The following is a 17,650-nucleotide window of genomic DNA, read 5'->3' on the forward strand; positions in this document are numbered from 1 at the left end:
AACCTTAAGCTAGAACATTCAATATGTTATCTTTTTCTTCTCATTGTCACCCTTTATTTGAATTATTATTATGATATGAATGCTTTCCTTTTATTGTTTAGATTCATTATTATTATTATTATAAATACTCCTTTAATATCTTTAAAAGTAATTTAAATGCCTTAATGATGATATCATTATTTGATCATTAAATGTATATTACAGTCACATGAATAAAGCATCCATCCAATGAAAACCAATTAAGTGAGAGGATCATAAAATGAGCCATAACACTACAAGACCATAGGCGGAACCTCATAGGAGTAGGGAGGGGCCTAGGCCCCCCAAATATTTTTGATTTTTTTCAAAATTATATATCCATTTTTTTTATTTTTAAAAATTTTGAAAATTTTAAAATTATAAATAGTATATTTTAAAAATTGATGATAATTAAATTGTGTCTCTTTATTTATTTTATAAAATACAATATTTAATGTTAATAAATAATAAAAAATAAAAAAAAAATATTTAGGTTTAATTAGTCTTCTAGTATCTGTTTTCGTCTAAAAATATCAAATTGCCACTAAATTGAAAGTAAAAGAACGGGAAGATCAACTTACATTTTTGGAAACAATAACCAAAAGAGTAATTAAATCAAACATTTATTAAAATAATTTTATTTTCTTCTGTCATTGCCTTTTAAAATTTTGACAAAATTGTACTCATCTCTCACTATCATATGTTTTTTTGAAGAAAAATGAAGTTAGACACGTACTCATTATGTTTGCTCCCATTTCTCATCTGTTTCCTTCATTTCTTGAAGAAATAAAATGTAACTCTCTCTTGTCTTACTTGATGATGAAATATTACTTTAATAGTTATTAAAATTATTTTTTATCTCATGAGCCTTTTGTATACTTACTTTTTATGATAATAGAAGAAAACAAAACATGTATTATATGTTTTTTATAACCGATTTTTAATTATGACTTGATTATAATATATTTTTCTTCTAATACTTATGTCTCTCAATATTTTATTAGATTATGATAAATTATTTTTTAGTATATTTAAAAAAAAGCATATTGATGAAGAATAAAATAATGAATTTATTTTGTAGGAGTAGTAAAAGGGAAGCTACACGTGAAGATGAAAACCAGTTAAATTATATTTCTTCACATCTTTTAAAGTATTTAAAGTATTATACTAATAATCCAATTTAACGATCCAATTGTTTTATAGAAGAGTCATTTTTTAAAGTGTTATACTAATGGTCCAATCAAATGATCAAAAAATTATATTATTCTAGCCCCTCCAAAATTTTTGGTCAAGATCCGCCATTGTACAAGACAGTGGCGGATCTTGACTACAAAATTTGGAGAGGCCAAAACAATATAATTATTTGACTATTAGATTGGATCATTAGTATAATGCTTTAAAAAATAACTCATCTAACTGAACAATTTGATCATTGGTACAATACTTTAAAATATGTGAAGAAGTAAAATCTATCTTGTTTTGATCTTCACCAACAACTTATCTTCTATTACTTTTAAAGAATGAATTTATGGTTTTATTCTTCATCAATATACTTTTAAAAAAAATTAATATTAAAAAATAATTTATCATAATCTAATGAGAAATTGAGAATCGTAATTATTAAAATAAAAATATATTATAATCAAGTCACAAAATCGGTTTGAAAAAAAAACATAATATATTATTTTTTCTGCTATATTCATAAAAAAATGAATATGCAAAGTTCATGAAATAAAAAATAATATTAATAACTATTAAACTAATAATTCATTATCAAGTGAGACAAGACAATTACCTTTTTTCTTAAGGAAGGAAGATAATAAACGATAAATGAGAGCAAAAGTAATGAGTTTGTGTCTAACTTATTTTTTTCTTCAAAAACAAAAAGAAAACATGAGGCTGAAAGATGAGTACAAGTTTGTGAAAACCTAAAAAGACAATGAGAAATAAAATAAAAAATATTTTAATAAATATTTGTTTTAATTACTATTTTGGTTTTTGTTTCCAAAAATGTAAGTTGATTTAGTCTCAATTTGGTTATGATTTTTTAGTCGAAATTTGATATTTTTTTGACAAAAACAAAAATAAAAAAATAATTAAACCTAAATATTTTTACTCTTTATTATATTAAATTTTATATTTTATTATTTATTATGCTTTATAAAAAAATTAAAAAGACACAATTTAAATTTCTATCAATTTTTAAAATACATTACTTATAATTTAAAAAAAATTAAAAATATATATAATTAAAAAAATCAAAAATTTATATACATAATTAAAAAAATCAAAAATATTTTGGGGGGGTCAAGGCCCCTCCCTGTTCCATGTATAATCTGCCACTGCTACAAGACTCATTACAAAACACAAGTTGAGGTAGTGTATAGTGACAATAAAGGAAAATTATGTTGAAATTCAAACTTTTATTCCACAAAATAATGTTGAGTTCATATTAGAGAAATAAAGTAACAAAGTTGTATCAAATGATGATGAAAGTATGCAAGAATATGATGAAAAGGTGTAACAATATGATGATTAAAAACCACGTAATAGAGAAAAATTTAAGCATGTTGAGATTGAAGGTTTGTTTGTTGATGCTAATCATATACCACATTATTCGTCTCCTCGAGAATCTAATATAGCAAACATGATTATGTTAGATTGTGTCAATAAAGGCATTCCTAAGCCTACTTATGATCTTGACCTCACATGTAAGACCAAATACCATATGAATTACATTTGTAACAAAATATTGTCTAATAGTATGCAGGAAATTTTGGCTTACTATAGTTGGTCCTTGCAAAGAAATGAAATGTGGTAATTGGTAAATTGCCCAATTAGAAAGAAACCAATAGGGATAATAACAGTATTTTCTTGGAATTGAGGTTTCGAGATTGAAATCACGAATTGAGGTCTCAAAAGTATGCATTGGATTTGTCGAAAGAAATTAAGGTGACAACATGCTAATCAACAAATTTTATAATTAAAGGGATTAAAGTTGTGTATTGAAAAAGATCAAACTCTAACAAACAAAGGGAGATATCATATATTTGTAGGAAAATTGAGGTATCTCTCACACCTTGGACTATATTTAACTTATTCTCTTAGTGTGCTTAGTTAGTTCATGCCCACTTTAAGCAAAAAACATGAATATTGTTATACAAATTTTAGGATACATAAAACTACTCCTACAAAATTATAACTACAAAGATGTGATGAATTATATTGATGTCACTACAAAGAAAATGATATTTAGTGGAGACTATTTTGCGGAGGTTATAAAAACCTCTCACAAATTAACATGATTTAGGATGGTTTGGTGGATTTAGGGTTTAAATTCTTTTTTTAAGAGGTCTATGACCTACACAAATAATAATACATTTTTCACCTTTACCTTTTCCTTCCCTAATTTTTTTTCACTTGATCCCTCCTATTCTTTTATAATCCCAAATTTTTACACTTACTAAAACTTTTTCCCCAAATTCAAAAATCTAAGTGTGAGTTCATCTTTACTTAAGCGTGAGTTCATCACCAGTTCAAACACCTACCTAAGTATCAGTTCATCAAAATCCTGAGAATCAGTCTATCATACTCCCATTATTGTTGTTAATCACGTCATGACCCACTTCGAATGAGCATGAGCTTTTGATGATAGAAAATCATCCTGAATACTTCAAATTTGTAAAAGATAATCTTGTTACATGAAAAAAAAAAAAGTAAGAAGTAAAAATGTATAGTTAGATCTAGTGTAGAACCTCAACTTGGAGAAATTATTCTTGGACTCTATGAAGGAGCGTGACTTAAACTACCTTTTCATGGTTTAACTTTGTCATTAGCTTGATAAAAGTATTTTAGAATTACCAAACACTCAATGTGAATATCAATTGGCTTATAATCTTACTAAAGTTGTGATAAACCTATTTTTTGAAGATTAAACGAGAAAATGTGTGACACTTATTTTATTAACTTGAGAAGAAGTGTTGAGATGAAAATATTTAATTAAATAAATTATAATCTTGTTAATCAAGATTTTCTTAACTTTGTTAACCATTTTTTTTTAATTTAGTATTTATAAGTAGACTCTCTTATTTAACTTGTGATTTCTAAGAATAAAACACTATAAAACCAATGTATTTATTTAAAATATATATAATAAATTCTACAAACAAGAAAATTCTCAATCAAACAAATTATAAATAATTGAAACAACTTATGACATATGCATCCATTTTATGAGGTCCATTAATCAAAAGAAGTAACTTGGAAATAATGGAGACTATCGGGACTCTACATTTTTATGACTCTGTCCACCATTTACGTGCTTGTCAGATCTTGCATGGATTTAACTACACTTTTCATCTGCCCATTCTTTTCATCAATTAAGGTATCCCATATTCGACACCAATGCTATAAATCGCTTGTGTTGAGCTTTTTAATAAACTGTTCAAAAAGTTACTGCTCTTTTTTCATTTTATTGTCATTTATTATCATCATATACAAGTTCAAATAATTATTTTTATTTTCCCATCGGTAGGATTAGTGAATTTGGTAACTAAATACTTCTAATGTAATCAAATAAATTCTATAAACAATTCTCAACGCCCAATTTCATCTAGATAATTTATACAAAATTATAATAAATAAATAAATAAATTATTTATTTATAATTAATGAAAATCAATATGAAAAACAAAATTAAAACTAGAGAGCTTGTGAGAGGAATGTTTGGGAGCTTCATGGAAAGAAAACTTATATTTTCACTTGTAATTATAATTATAAATGTTTTTCTAATATAACTCAACAATAGAATAAAACTCTACATTAATTTAAAGTTGATAATCATTAGAGTAATCTTTCAACTATGTTGCACTCAAGGTTTCTAACATATACTTTGGGGGTAGACCACACTACTTCCTTGATAAGATACAATAAGGATTAAATATGTTTTTTTTTTAGTGAAAATTAAAATTAATTTTTCTTCAAAATTTTAACACAATTTAGTCTTTCAATTTTTGAAATGTGTAAATTTAATTTTTTTAACTAAATTTTGTTAAGTTGATTTAATGTTACAAACATGTGTTTCATGATAATATTTAAGTTGTTTACAACTTCTGACACATTTCTAATTCAATGTTAGTTGAGAAATGAATTAAAACTTTAAACAAATTTACCAAAATTTAGTTAAAATAACTACATTCACACATCTCTAAAAATAGGAGACTAAATTAGTCCAAAGTTTCAAAAAAGAACTAGCTCCAATTATTAAGAGGCAAAAACATATTTAACCTCGTCATAAATTAATCTTGATGCTTTAATCCTCCTTTTGACCCATAAATACCCTTAATCAGGTAAATCTATGAGAGACATATATTAAACTTATTTTCTAATTATATTTTAAGATTCAATATATTTTCTTTACAAATATAAAATTTCATTATTTTAGACTTTATCATATATTTGATGATAGTGTCTTAAAACATCATTTCTTTTATTTGAATGTTAGTATAAAAGATGGTTTTACTGTGGTCATATACCATTTTCTCTTGTGAGGGTTATTGTAATTTGTAAAGCTGAAAAAACTTGGAATCATAGATTGGGTGATACAACATTTTTATGACTCTGTTCAAAACTTAGGTATTTGTCAGATCTTGCATGCATTTAACTAGGGTTTCTCATGTGTCCACTTCTTTCATCAATTAAGGGATCTATATATTTCCATATAAATTATATAAATTGGCTGTGCTTGAGCATCCATAATAATTGATGAAAAAGATACTTCTTTTCATTTAATTTTCTTTGTCCGTTGTAATGATTTAAAAAATAATAAGTTAATAAGACACAATATATATATATATATATATATATATTCAACCGTTTTACATTTTCTGTCTTTCATAAATAAAGAATTTAAATAGTTATTTCATCTTAATTCATTCTTAAATTATTGATATTACAATATTATGATAGTCATATGTATTTTCTGAAATTATATATTAGGATAAATATACATATATTTTGAAATTTTGGTTTGGGCTTATACTCTTCTTAAACTTTAGTAGATGACAAATAAAACAAATGTACTTTTAAAATTTTAAAATGTTCTAAATACCAAAAGTAAATTAAAAGTGGCTTTATTGGTAAATAGTTCAGTTTGACTTTAAATTATGGATACAAATTAATCTAATACGTAACAAAATTGTCAACGTGAAAAGGATTTTTGTTGAAGTGCGTAATTTTACTTGGAAGGAAATTAAATAAAAATAATAATAATCTGAAAGATATTCGTCCAAATCCTACTTAACTTTGATGAGAAAAATTCATTTGAGTAAATTTGAGTTTAGATTTCAGTGTGTAATTGTTGCCTAGTTTAGATTTGAGAATGTGAATCCCTAACCCACATGGTGAAACAATTAATAAAGAAAATCAGAAGAAGGCAAATTGATTTCGTGATCTTTCAATATTAAAAGATTAAAAGAAAGAGAGTACCATCAAAGTATATACACCTTCTTAGCCAAATAGATTTATATATATTTTCTCATAAATGCTAACTTAAAAATTAATAAAATATTTCAATAACTATTGATAGATTATATTTACTTTTTAGGCTTATAAAAACTATCTAGTACGTGAAACCCGAGAAATCTTAAATATCTTAATCAAGTCTATTTAACTAATGAGTAATTTATAAATAAAAAACATTATATAATTTGAAATAAAAGGTTAACTCAATAACCGGAGAGTTGATAATAACTTACATATGCCTTTTGAAAATTTTACATAATTAAAATGATTAGATGGTTGAGTTATCTAATTGTTTTTAGAGACGTTACGACAGTGAAGGTAAGGACGATTCAAGGATAAAGCAAGTAAAACATTCATTATAAGTCTCTAGAAAAAAAGGTCTCAAAATTCTTTTATTATTAATATTTTTGTATTAAATTAATTACAAAATTATGTTTAAAAAAAAAAGACTTAAAAAAAATTCTTTTAATACTAATATATCTATGTTAAATTAATTATAAAATTATGTTTAAGAAAAAAAAGATCCAAAAAAATATTTTATATTATTAATATAATTCTATTAAATTAATTATAAGTTTATGTTTGAAAATAGAATTTAATTAAGTTATTATTGTCTTATAACTTTAATTGGTATTAAAAATCATAATTAATGACTTAAGACTTTTTTTGTAGTAAATTATAATTTTGTTTAGGGAGAAGATAATGATTAGGGATATCTTTATTCTCTAATGATCAATCTATTATATTTTCTTTTTTATCTCCCGATGACTTCTCTTGCCTCTCATTACTTTCTTCTCTTTTAGGAGTCATTTTTTTAAGGTTTTAGCATATTACATTTCTTGAATATCCCCATCTTGAATCTCATGTTGTACATGTGTACCAATATTTCATCTTCATCTCTGGTTAGTATGTTTTTTCTTTCTATTTGTTTTTCTGTTATTTTTATTTTATTTTGAATTTTTATTAGAATTAGAAATGTGTTTCTTCTTCCCAGTGTGGTTTTTTCGGTACTTTTTGATTTATAAGTTTCAAGATTTTTTTTTTCATATATCTTGCCCACTTACTACCGAAGAACAATAATTTGTTTGAATTTTTTTTATTAATGATTAATCTTAAAATAAACTCCGCAGGTTGGTGAAAAAGTCGAGACTTAATGAAAAAGAGGTTTGAGACTTCAAGATACTACAAGTCTACTATCATGTTTACTTCCTTGACCACCAAAACCAGGTTTTATTTTTTTTAATTCATTTATTTTATATATTTATCTTTAATATTATTTTAGATATAATTTTTTATTTCATGTAAATATATATATATATATATATATATGTCAACTAGAAAATTTGAATCAGACTATTCAGAAATCCAAAAAAAAAATTGAGACATCAATTGCATCACAAAAATGAGTTATGAATAAATTTAGAAAAATAGATAAGAAAAATGAATTAGAAAATACAGATAGGTGCTCTTTGAATAAACAAGATAATGACAATATAGATATATGTGAAAGCAACAATAGAGAAATAGGAGTAGTTAGTGATGAGGATAATGTTAACAATTTCAATATTGGTTGTTTCAGTCGAGAGGAGTTTATCAAAGCTAAAGATAATAAAAACGTATTTAAGATGAACAATGTTCCAAGAAAAATTAAACGAATTAGTCATATTATCTATTAAAAAAGAAATGTTAAATGAAATTAATTTTGACAATTTAATAAATAATTTTGCATAAAAAAAGCTCAAAAAATAAATTTTAAATAAAAGACCTTATTTTATAAGTTTGTTTTAGGGCTCCCAAACTCTTGAGTCATCCTTGGGTGAAGGGCATTATATAACACACGTAAGAAAGATGTAAAAAAATTCATAATTGTGGTATCTGGAAATAAAAGCCGTAAAAAATAGAAAATAGATATTTGCAAGTAATAGATATGTTTATTTTTTATATTCATATCTTAACGAAACGAAAATGGTTTATGTATCATATATACCCGTTAATATCTAATTTATCAAAATACACTTTTATATATATATATATATATATATATATATATATATATATATATATATATATATATATATAACTTATATGAATTCGAGTTATTTAAACTTTGTTTGAAACTTATGATTGGTATTGTGCTGTACTTTATTTGAATTAATTTGAACGTTATTTTTTTTACCGACAAAATATATATATATATATATATATATATATATATATATATATATATATATATATATTAATAGTAAAATATTTGGGATGCTCTAATCCTTAAAATCTAAAATAATACACTAGAACATACTTTTCACTATCATGTGGTAAACGCTTAGTAGTGGGGGTTTGTTAGGTTTACGGGATTTCACTAGGGAAATATAACACCAATAAGACCTGAATCTAACCACATAAGACATTGATACCACTCTCAACCAAAAATCTTAAGACAATGGGTTTATGGGTCTTTATCCTTATACAGTGGTTTACTTTCTCATTTCTAACAAATATGAAACTTAGACTTACACTTAGATTTCCAACATCCTCGTGTGATGGATGTATGATTTACTCTTATCTAAACTTATCAATCACTACCATTAAGTGTCCACCATCTAGGTATATATTTTACAAAACATAGTAAATCAATCTCTTTTAAGTACTACATTTTTGCCTGATAGGAGGTCTTCATTGCCTTTTAACCTTTATCGTTGCCCTTTCTTCGTTATTCCATTTAGCATTTTGTGATAGCACAGTCATCTTCACCTCAACGGTTCGGTCCATTGCAGACTTTTGTTGATCACATTATGCTATCATTCTTCACTTTAGTTAGGTGTAAGTTCAAATCTGTAAAAAATATTTTGCATATCATGGCTAACAACATAAATAAACAAACAGTGAGAATCAATCCATCTTTATAATAAATCTTTTCCCTTTGCTTCCATTCTGAATAAACATTTGGACGTTGTTATGTTTGATTAAAGGTTTAAAATTTAGTTTTATACATAGATATTTTATAAATTTTAATATAAATATTTTTTAGATTTTAATAACCATAATTCTTTTATAACTTTATATTTTTTTTATACAATTTTTTGTTTGTAAATATTTGTGGGTACGTAGCGGTAATAACAAATGTAAGGATCTTACAAGATTGAAGGTCTTATAAACATACGAATTATCGACCTCAATAATCACATATTAATTTTTATTAAAATTATATTTTCTCTTCTTATTTATTAATTTAGTATCATTCTAATTTATTCTTCTAATATTATAAACAGCTAATTTATTATTCTAATAATATAAATAGCTAATTTATTATTCTAATAATATAAATAGTATTTTTCATTAGATACCAAAAATATTAATTCAAAAAATTCTCATACATTAATTAAATATTTGCTTATATCTATGCTTATATATAAAGAAAGTTGTTGTTTTTTTTATATGTACATATATATTTTCTAATTTTACTCTTTAAGTAAGTAATCGTTATTTTAAATTAAAATAATTACATTTTCATTTTTACCCTTTGAATGGCAGTTATATAAATTTAATTATTTTGTAATTAAAATAATTATTTTACTATTTTATTCTTCTAATAAATAATTTTTTTACTATTTTATTCTTCTAATAAATAATTTTTTTAATTCAAATAATTATTTAAAAAAACTATTTAATAAATAAAATATATAAATTATTTATTTTTATAATTTGTACCTATATATAAGGAGGTCCTCTTTTTGTATTTAATTTGTTTTTCAATTTTATCCTTTGAATAATTTTTTTTTATGAATTAATGGTCGTCCATTAATTTAATACGGTTAGGGTTATAATTACTCATATAATTTATTACTCCTTATGAGGTTTAAATGTTTGTATCTTTTATGAGTTATTTCTTGTATCTAAAAGTAGCATTTTTCCTGAGTAATATTAAGACACCCAAAATCCAAAACAGTTGATCTCCACTCTCTACGAGTTACATCCTCCTCTTTCTTCTCTCCCTTATTAGTTTTATTTTATAACACATTATCAACACAATGTTTCAACCAACAAAAGCGCTAGTGGGAGTATTTCTTTATAAGGACATTGTTTTGCCCGTCTCAATCCATAGTCTCTCTAATCCTTCCTTCATTTACAATTTTATCTTATATTCTTATTTTTGTGATAAGAATTGTTTAACTTTATGAATCTTCATCTTTGTCTTATTATTATTATTTTATTATTTTTATATGATTGTGATTATTATTATTATTATTATTATTATTTTATGTGTTAGTTCTAAACATGTCAAATATTGCAAATTTTGAATTTGTGACCTTGATATTACGAGAAAGAATTACTTATATTGGATATTGAATATTGAAATACATTTGGATACAATGGGTCTTGGTGATGTTATTAAATAAATAAATAAATAAAGTGTTTGAGCAACTAATTTTCTCCCACAACAACAATATAGTGACGAGGGATTTCACAAATATTTTGAATTTATTTCATGTCTTCTTGTGGCTGAACAAAATAATGAGTTTGTGATGAAGAATCATGAGACACGTCGAATTGGTTTTGCTTCATTCCCAAAAGTGAATGTAGAAATATTTGATTTATATTTTCATGGTTGTGATAATGATATGGACATGGTCATATAGGAAATTTCAAAGAGACATTTTATCACACAAAGTGAAACAATAATGTAAAAAAGGTAAAAGAAAAAGGTGACAATGACGAATAAGATGAAAATATAAGTTATTATTGCGGTGGTAAAAGTCATTTGAGTTGTATTTGTCATATTTCCAAAGCATCTTCAAGAAGAAAATTAGGAAAAGAATCGCGACTCCGAAAACTGTCTTAGCACCTTTGATTTGCTTGATCTTCCTTCCATTCGTTCATCACGAATTAGTTTCGCTCACTCTCATCTTGGTCTTCAAATTCTCCTTCAACCATCATGATCTCTAGATATCGAGCCTCCCTTGATCAACTTTCACTTCCTCAAATCATACACTCGCACATCAGGCTCTGGGTCCGTGATGGAATGCTCTCGTTCTCCCTTGATCAACATCACAAAGGATTTGCCACTCTCTTTAATGAAACGCTCGTTTTGAGAAAAAAAAAACCTTGGTCAAACTATATTGACCCATCAGGGGCTAGTCTGCAAATAAGAGCAAATTAGGATTAAGGGTTCACAAACAATTTAGCAAAAATAAAAGGTGTCCTGGCAAAGCAAATTTATTCTAAAATTGAAATTCTAAAGGAATAAAAATAATGCCAGTAAAAGACTACTAAAATAATCTTGTTACCATGTTTTTATGAAAACTAAATTTTCCTAAGCAAATAACAAAAACTAGTTAATTCAAAACAAACAAATATTTATTTTTAAACTAAAAAGAATTTTGTAGAAATAAAACATGAGCAAACTTGGAGTGTTAACACACTTTAGGGTTGACATTAAACTCAATTATCTGGATACATATCTTTGATATATAGAATTCATTATTAAAGTTGACATTAGACTCAATTATCTAGATATATGCATTTGATATAAAATTTACTGAAGGTTGTGATGGTTCCTAGACTCTGTTGAGTCATAGCCTCAAGGAGTATCACCCAACTACACAAGGTTAATTTTCCTTCACGCCTAGAACCAAAAAACAAATACGAAAACTATGACCTATTGTTATTCTCACCATATAACTCATTTTGAGTGTGAATGATTATTAAAGTTCATTATCCATCATTCCAAACATCTCATATATCAAGACATACAATAACAATACTTTTACTAAGAATTCCCCTTAAAATTCTTACAAACCTCATCATACATGCTCACAACAACATATTTTCTTCAATTTATCATAATGAAAACCATAAGCGTGATTTACATCAACCACAAACACATAAAACAGTTAAACAATAAAAAAGAAGCAAAACAAAACATTTAGCTTTCACCGTTAGCACTCAACATCATTTGATTCGTAAAATTAGTACCCGATCAACATGCCACCACTCAGTGTCATTCGGACTCAACACCAATTAACCGAAAAATGTTCAGCTGAAAAAATGTAGCGTTCAGGTTCATCGGTGAAATTAACTCGAAAAAACGTGTTGTTATAATTAAAAAATATAACATAGTACATACATTTTAAAAAAACGTGTTTAATTATATATATATATATATATATATATATATATATATATATATATATATATATAATCTCGTGATATTTACCTATCTAAGTAAAAGTTCATAAAGCGATAAGTTTGATTTGTTAATAAAAGAGGCAAAATATGTATAAAATAAAAATATACGTATAATCAAAAATGATCTTAGCAATAGGATTCATTAATGCGAAAAAAAAAAAAAAAGCAATAGTAGTTAGTAGTAATAATAACATTGATCTCGCGATATAATGTCGGCGCGGGCGAGACGACGGTGCCAAACGAAATCAGCAAAGGGTACGGTCTCTTTTGGAAAGCCCTCAATCAAGGGTCGCCACGTATCGCAGCCGAACATCTGGACGGAGCACACGTCTGTGGGTCCCACGCATCTGCCTCAACATTTATTGGCTCGTTTAATGAGGCGCACCCAATAAAATAAACCCTCACCCCTCATAACCATAACCCCCTTCCCCCTCTCTTCTTAATCTTAACCACGGTCCGGTTACAACCTTGTACGGCTCGTGATCCTCTCCGCGACCCGAACCGGACGCACGCAAATCTGTCCACAACAACACCAACAACCGTGAAAATCTTCATTGCCTCTCTCTCTGTCTCTCTCTTACTTTTGCTTCTGTGTTGTGACGCGTTTTATTCTCTCTCCTTCATAATCATTCTCCACTCGCGCTCCGTTTCTCGCCGGCGATTGTCTCAGATCAATCGCCGCCGGCTCCGCCTCGCCGTTCAATTCACACTCTTGTTGGCGCGTGCGGTCATCTCCTGAACCCGAGGATCTCACCGTTGAGGTTCTGCGGGGTAATGTGCCTCGGAATTCGAGGCTCTGGCGTTGCTGCTCGGTGGGCTCCGAATTCGGAACGCTGCGGCGGGTTTGGATCTGGAATTGGTTTGGGAAGGGGAAATTGAATTGACGGGTTAGGGTTTGGCGAGGGGTGCATTTATGAAGGAGGTGCTGTTGGGTGGGGGAGATAAGATTGAGAGGAAGAAAGCGAGGGTGGTTTGGGAAGGGTTGATGATGATGGGTCTCAAAGGGGAGAGTAACAACAAGCTGAGGAATTCGATGGTGGTGTCATCCTCGTCGTCGAGGTCGTCGAGGATGAAGCTGTGGATGATACGTGCGACCACATCGGTGTTGCTATGGACCTGCGTCGTTCAGTTAACGGCGTTGGGTGACATGTGGGGGCCTAGAGTCTTGAAGGGGTGGCCTTCGTGTTTCACGTACGAATCTGCGCTCACTGAGTTGCCGTCTTCTACCCCCGTAGTGCTCCCACCCAAGAGTCAGTAGTAATTGATTATTTCTTCTTTCGTCTTTTTCATCGGTTTGTTCCTGCGTTTTACGTGATATTGGGTTTATTTAATTTTGTTTGTTTTTTTATCTTAATGTTGTTGTTGGCAGGGGTGTATAAGAACAATGGTTACTTGATGGTGTCGTGCAATGGAGGACTGAACCAAATGAGAGCAGCGGTGAGTGGTGGTTGGCGCATGCCTTTGCCGTTTTATTTTTTTCCTTTTCTGTTTTAGGTTTTCTGATTTGGTGATGCACTTACTTTGTACAGATATGTGACATGGTGGCTATTGCAAGGTATTTAAACGTGACACTTATAGTGCCTGAATTGGATAAAACGTCCTTTTGGGCTGACCCCAGGTTAGTTTCTCATTCCATTTTGGTGTATATTGTTTCAGCAAACTATCAATGTTTCGAGGGTGTAATGTAGTAGGTTTAAGTAGTGTTTGATTTTCTCGTCACTTTTTGGTTTTAAGGTCTTTTTTCTTAAACAATTTCACCCCATTCAGCAATTGATTTCTTATCCAATGTTTTTTTGAAAATTGTTTCTGAAATAAGTGTCTCGAAAATGGAAAATTGAAAACAGTTGGGGCATGCTTACCCTTCTCAGTTCTACACTCACTTTTGTGCTTGTACCGCGCTCCACTACTTTCCCTACCTGTATGCTTTTTAAGCAGGATCTGTTCTCAATTCATGTATTCTTACTTGTGTGTCAGTGAGTTCCAAGACATCTTTGATGTGGATCATTTCATTACATCCTTGAGGGATGAGGTTCGGATATTGAAAGAGTTGCCTCCTAGACTGAAGACGAGAGTGGAGAAGGGATTACTTTACACCATGCCACCGATTAGTTGGTCTGATATATCATACTATAAGAACCAGGTTAGTTTGAATAATCCTTAGGCCGACAAGTTTACAAGTTTTAACATGCTTTATTCTTTCTAAATTTCGTAGTACTATGCATGTCAATTATGTTATTTCGAGTTTCTGTTTCTCTGATTAAAAAAACATATGGTATGATTATTCTTTCAGATTCTACCTTTGATACAAAAGTACAAAGTCGTCCATTTAAATCGAACAGATGCTCGGCTGGCCAATAACGAACAACCTTTGGAGATTCAGAGGCTGCGATGCAGAGTCAATTTTAGTGCTCTTAGATTTACTTCTCAGATTGAGGACTTAGGCAAAAGGGTGATCAAGCTTCTGAGGCAAAATGGCCCATTTCTGGTGCTTCATCTCAGGTATGAAATGGACATGCTGGCATTTTCAGGCTGTACACAAGGTTGCAACAGTGATGAGGTGGAAGAGTTGACGAGGATGAGGTGAGTGTTCTGCCTAGTTCAGCTGTTCTTTAATTTTCAGGGCATTCTCTCATTGTGGCGTTTGAAAGGGACATTTTCATAGGAATCTTTCTTAAATTTCAATTTACTGTGCATTGCCAGATATGCTTATCCTTGGTGGAAAGAAAAAATAATTAATTCTGATTTGAAGAGAAAGGATGGTTTGTGTCCTTTAACACCTGAGGAGACTGCTCTTACACTTAGGGCCCTTGACATCGATAAAAACATTCAAATCTACATTGCAGCTGGGGAAATATACGGTGGAAACAGGAGAATGGCAAGTCTTGCCGAGAACTATCCAAGATTGGTAACTAACTTAAGGCTTAAGGAAACCTGCAAATTGTGATGCTTATTGCTGTTCGACTTCCTCTTACCATTTGCTAATCTATTTTTTTGAAACAGGTCAGAAAGGAAACACTGTTGGAACCGTCGGACCTTCAGTTCTTCCAAAATCATTCCTCTCAGATGGCAGCATTAGATTACCTTGTCTCACTAGAGAGTGATATTTTTGTTCCTACATATGATGGAAATATGGCCAAAGTAGTCGAGGGACATCGCAGGTAATCTTTGGCTAATAAGAATTCTCATAGTGATTACTACTCATCAACAAAATAATTTGGTCGATCAGTAACTTAAACTTGTTTTATTATATATTTTGTGGTTGGAGTATTTCTGTGCATCAAAAATCTAGAATAGTTATGATTAAACATGATGTAAATCGATCCTTTTTAATAAGGATTACCAATATAGAAATACCTGTGATATTTGTTTACCTTTAAGCACTACTATGTTAACTCCCAACCTAATTTGATAATGCCCTTCATTTACTGCTGTAGATATCTTGGGTTCAAGAAGACGATTTTGTTGAACAGAAAGCTTCTAGTTGATTTGATAGATCAATACCACAATGGAGAATTGAACTGGGAGGAATTCTCTACAGCGGTGAAGCAAGCCCATGCTGATCGCATGGGCAGTGCAACTAAAAGATTGGTAATCCCTGACAGGCCCAAGGAAGAAGATTATTTCTACGCCAATCCAGAAGAATGTTTAGAACTATCAGATGGTATGTTGAGCAGTACGTGAGTGATAGTCTTTGGAAATAAGAGAATTTAGTTGTTCCCTCTCGTGCACTTGGTTTTCTACCACAGATATTAAGATAGGTCTCCATGCAGTTTAGCAAAGATGATGACAGTTTTTTTGTACCGAAGAGGCAGTCATAGTGACTGTTTGAAGGGGGAGGGGATAGGCTTATCATGAAAGCTCGAGAAGGTCAAGCAAGGTAGCCGAGGGATACTTTATATATAAAAGATGCAAATAATCCATCACATTCATGTATAGAAGCCACACCCTGCAATTACAGGGTGAGAGCAGATCAAACTGCATTGTACAAGGAGGGATTCATATACAAATTTGGATTTCTGGAACTGCAGTTCGTGGAAGCTTTATTCCTTGGTACCAAAATTTTTCCTTCTCTTCCAAATATAAATATAGTACAATCACAAATATTTTTTCCTTTACCACCCTTTTTATTTAACACGATCATTGTCAATTTTCGAATTACCCGCTGTATAATTTGTTTGTTCATGATTATTCAGTCCTAATTTCTTAGCTTTGGGGCTTTGGGTCATTATTAATAAGGGAGAGTGGTAGGTTGGACATTTCTTTCGTGTGATTTATATTTATTTATATTTGACAGAGTTGTTATCTTACCAATCGCAATCATGTATCCATAATTCATATCTATAATTCTTGATATGATAATATGATGATATTATTTCAACTTAATTTCTATAATAATGGTATCTTATCAACGTCAACCACCTAATAGCTCTGAACCAATAAGCCCATTTGAACAGTGAACTCTTGTCCTCTGCAACCCCGTCTTTCTAACATATGGTTTTGGATGGAACTTAACTTGTTTTATTGGTTAGAATCCTTATCTTATAAGGCAAATTGGAGTTGTTACAAGTTGAGTCTTTGTTCTCCAGTAAGACAGATGACAAACACAAGCCATCGGTGACAAGTGGTCCACTTTGTTTTTTGTTTGTTCCGTGACATCGTAGGAAATGCGAAATGATATATGATTAGAGTTCCGTGGTCGTTGACGAAGAATATTTATCTTTAATCCCCTCTTGTGGAGTCAAGTTTTGGGATGAGGAACTATCGTTTTTTATTAACTTGAGAACGATTTTTATATTTGATATCAAGAATTCCTTTGATGAATTATTTAGATGGAGAAATATTTTTATTAAAGGTACTTAGTATAAAATAGTATTTGTTGCAAGAAAATTAACATCTTTTCTATTTTGTACTTTAATTAAAAAAT

At 29.1% G+C, this 17,650-nt stretch overlaps 1 protein-coding gene across 1 annotated transcript; it reads left to right on the forward strand.

Annotated features, from left to right (window-relative positions):
* The first annotated feature begins 13,122 nt into the window (after positions 1 to 13,122).
* Positions 13,123 to 17,033, forward strand: LOC114163372 (rhamnogalacturonan I rhamnosyltransferase 1-like). The gene is made up of 8 exons (XM_028047646.1): positions 13,123 to 13,976; positions 14,096 to 14,163; positions 14,256 to 14,344; positions 14,701 to 14,866; positions 15,017 to 15,306; positions 15,427 to 15,631; positions 15,727 to 15,884; positions 16,161 to 17,033. Exons 1-8 carry the CDS (start codon positions 13,640 to 13,642, stop codon positions 16,405 to 16,407), a joined length of 1,560 nt encoding a protein of 519 aa, XP_027903447.1. The 5' UTR covers positions 13,123 to 13,639; the 3' UTR covers positions 16,408 to 17,033.
* Positions 17,034 to 17,650: the final 617 nt, after the last annotated feature.

Source organism: Vigna unguiculata, chromosome 9 (genome assembly GCF_004118075.2).
Source record: "Vigna unguiculata cultivar IT97K-499-35 chromosome 9, ASM411807v1, whole genome shotgun sequence".
In the NCBI taxonomy this organism is placed as follows: domain Eukaryota; kingdom Viridiplantae; phylum Streptophyta; class Magnoliopsida; order Fabales; family Fabaceae; genus Vigna; species Vigna unguiculata.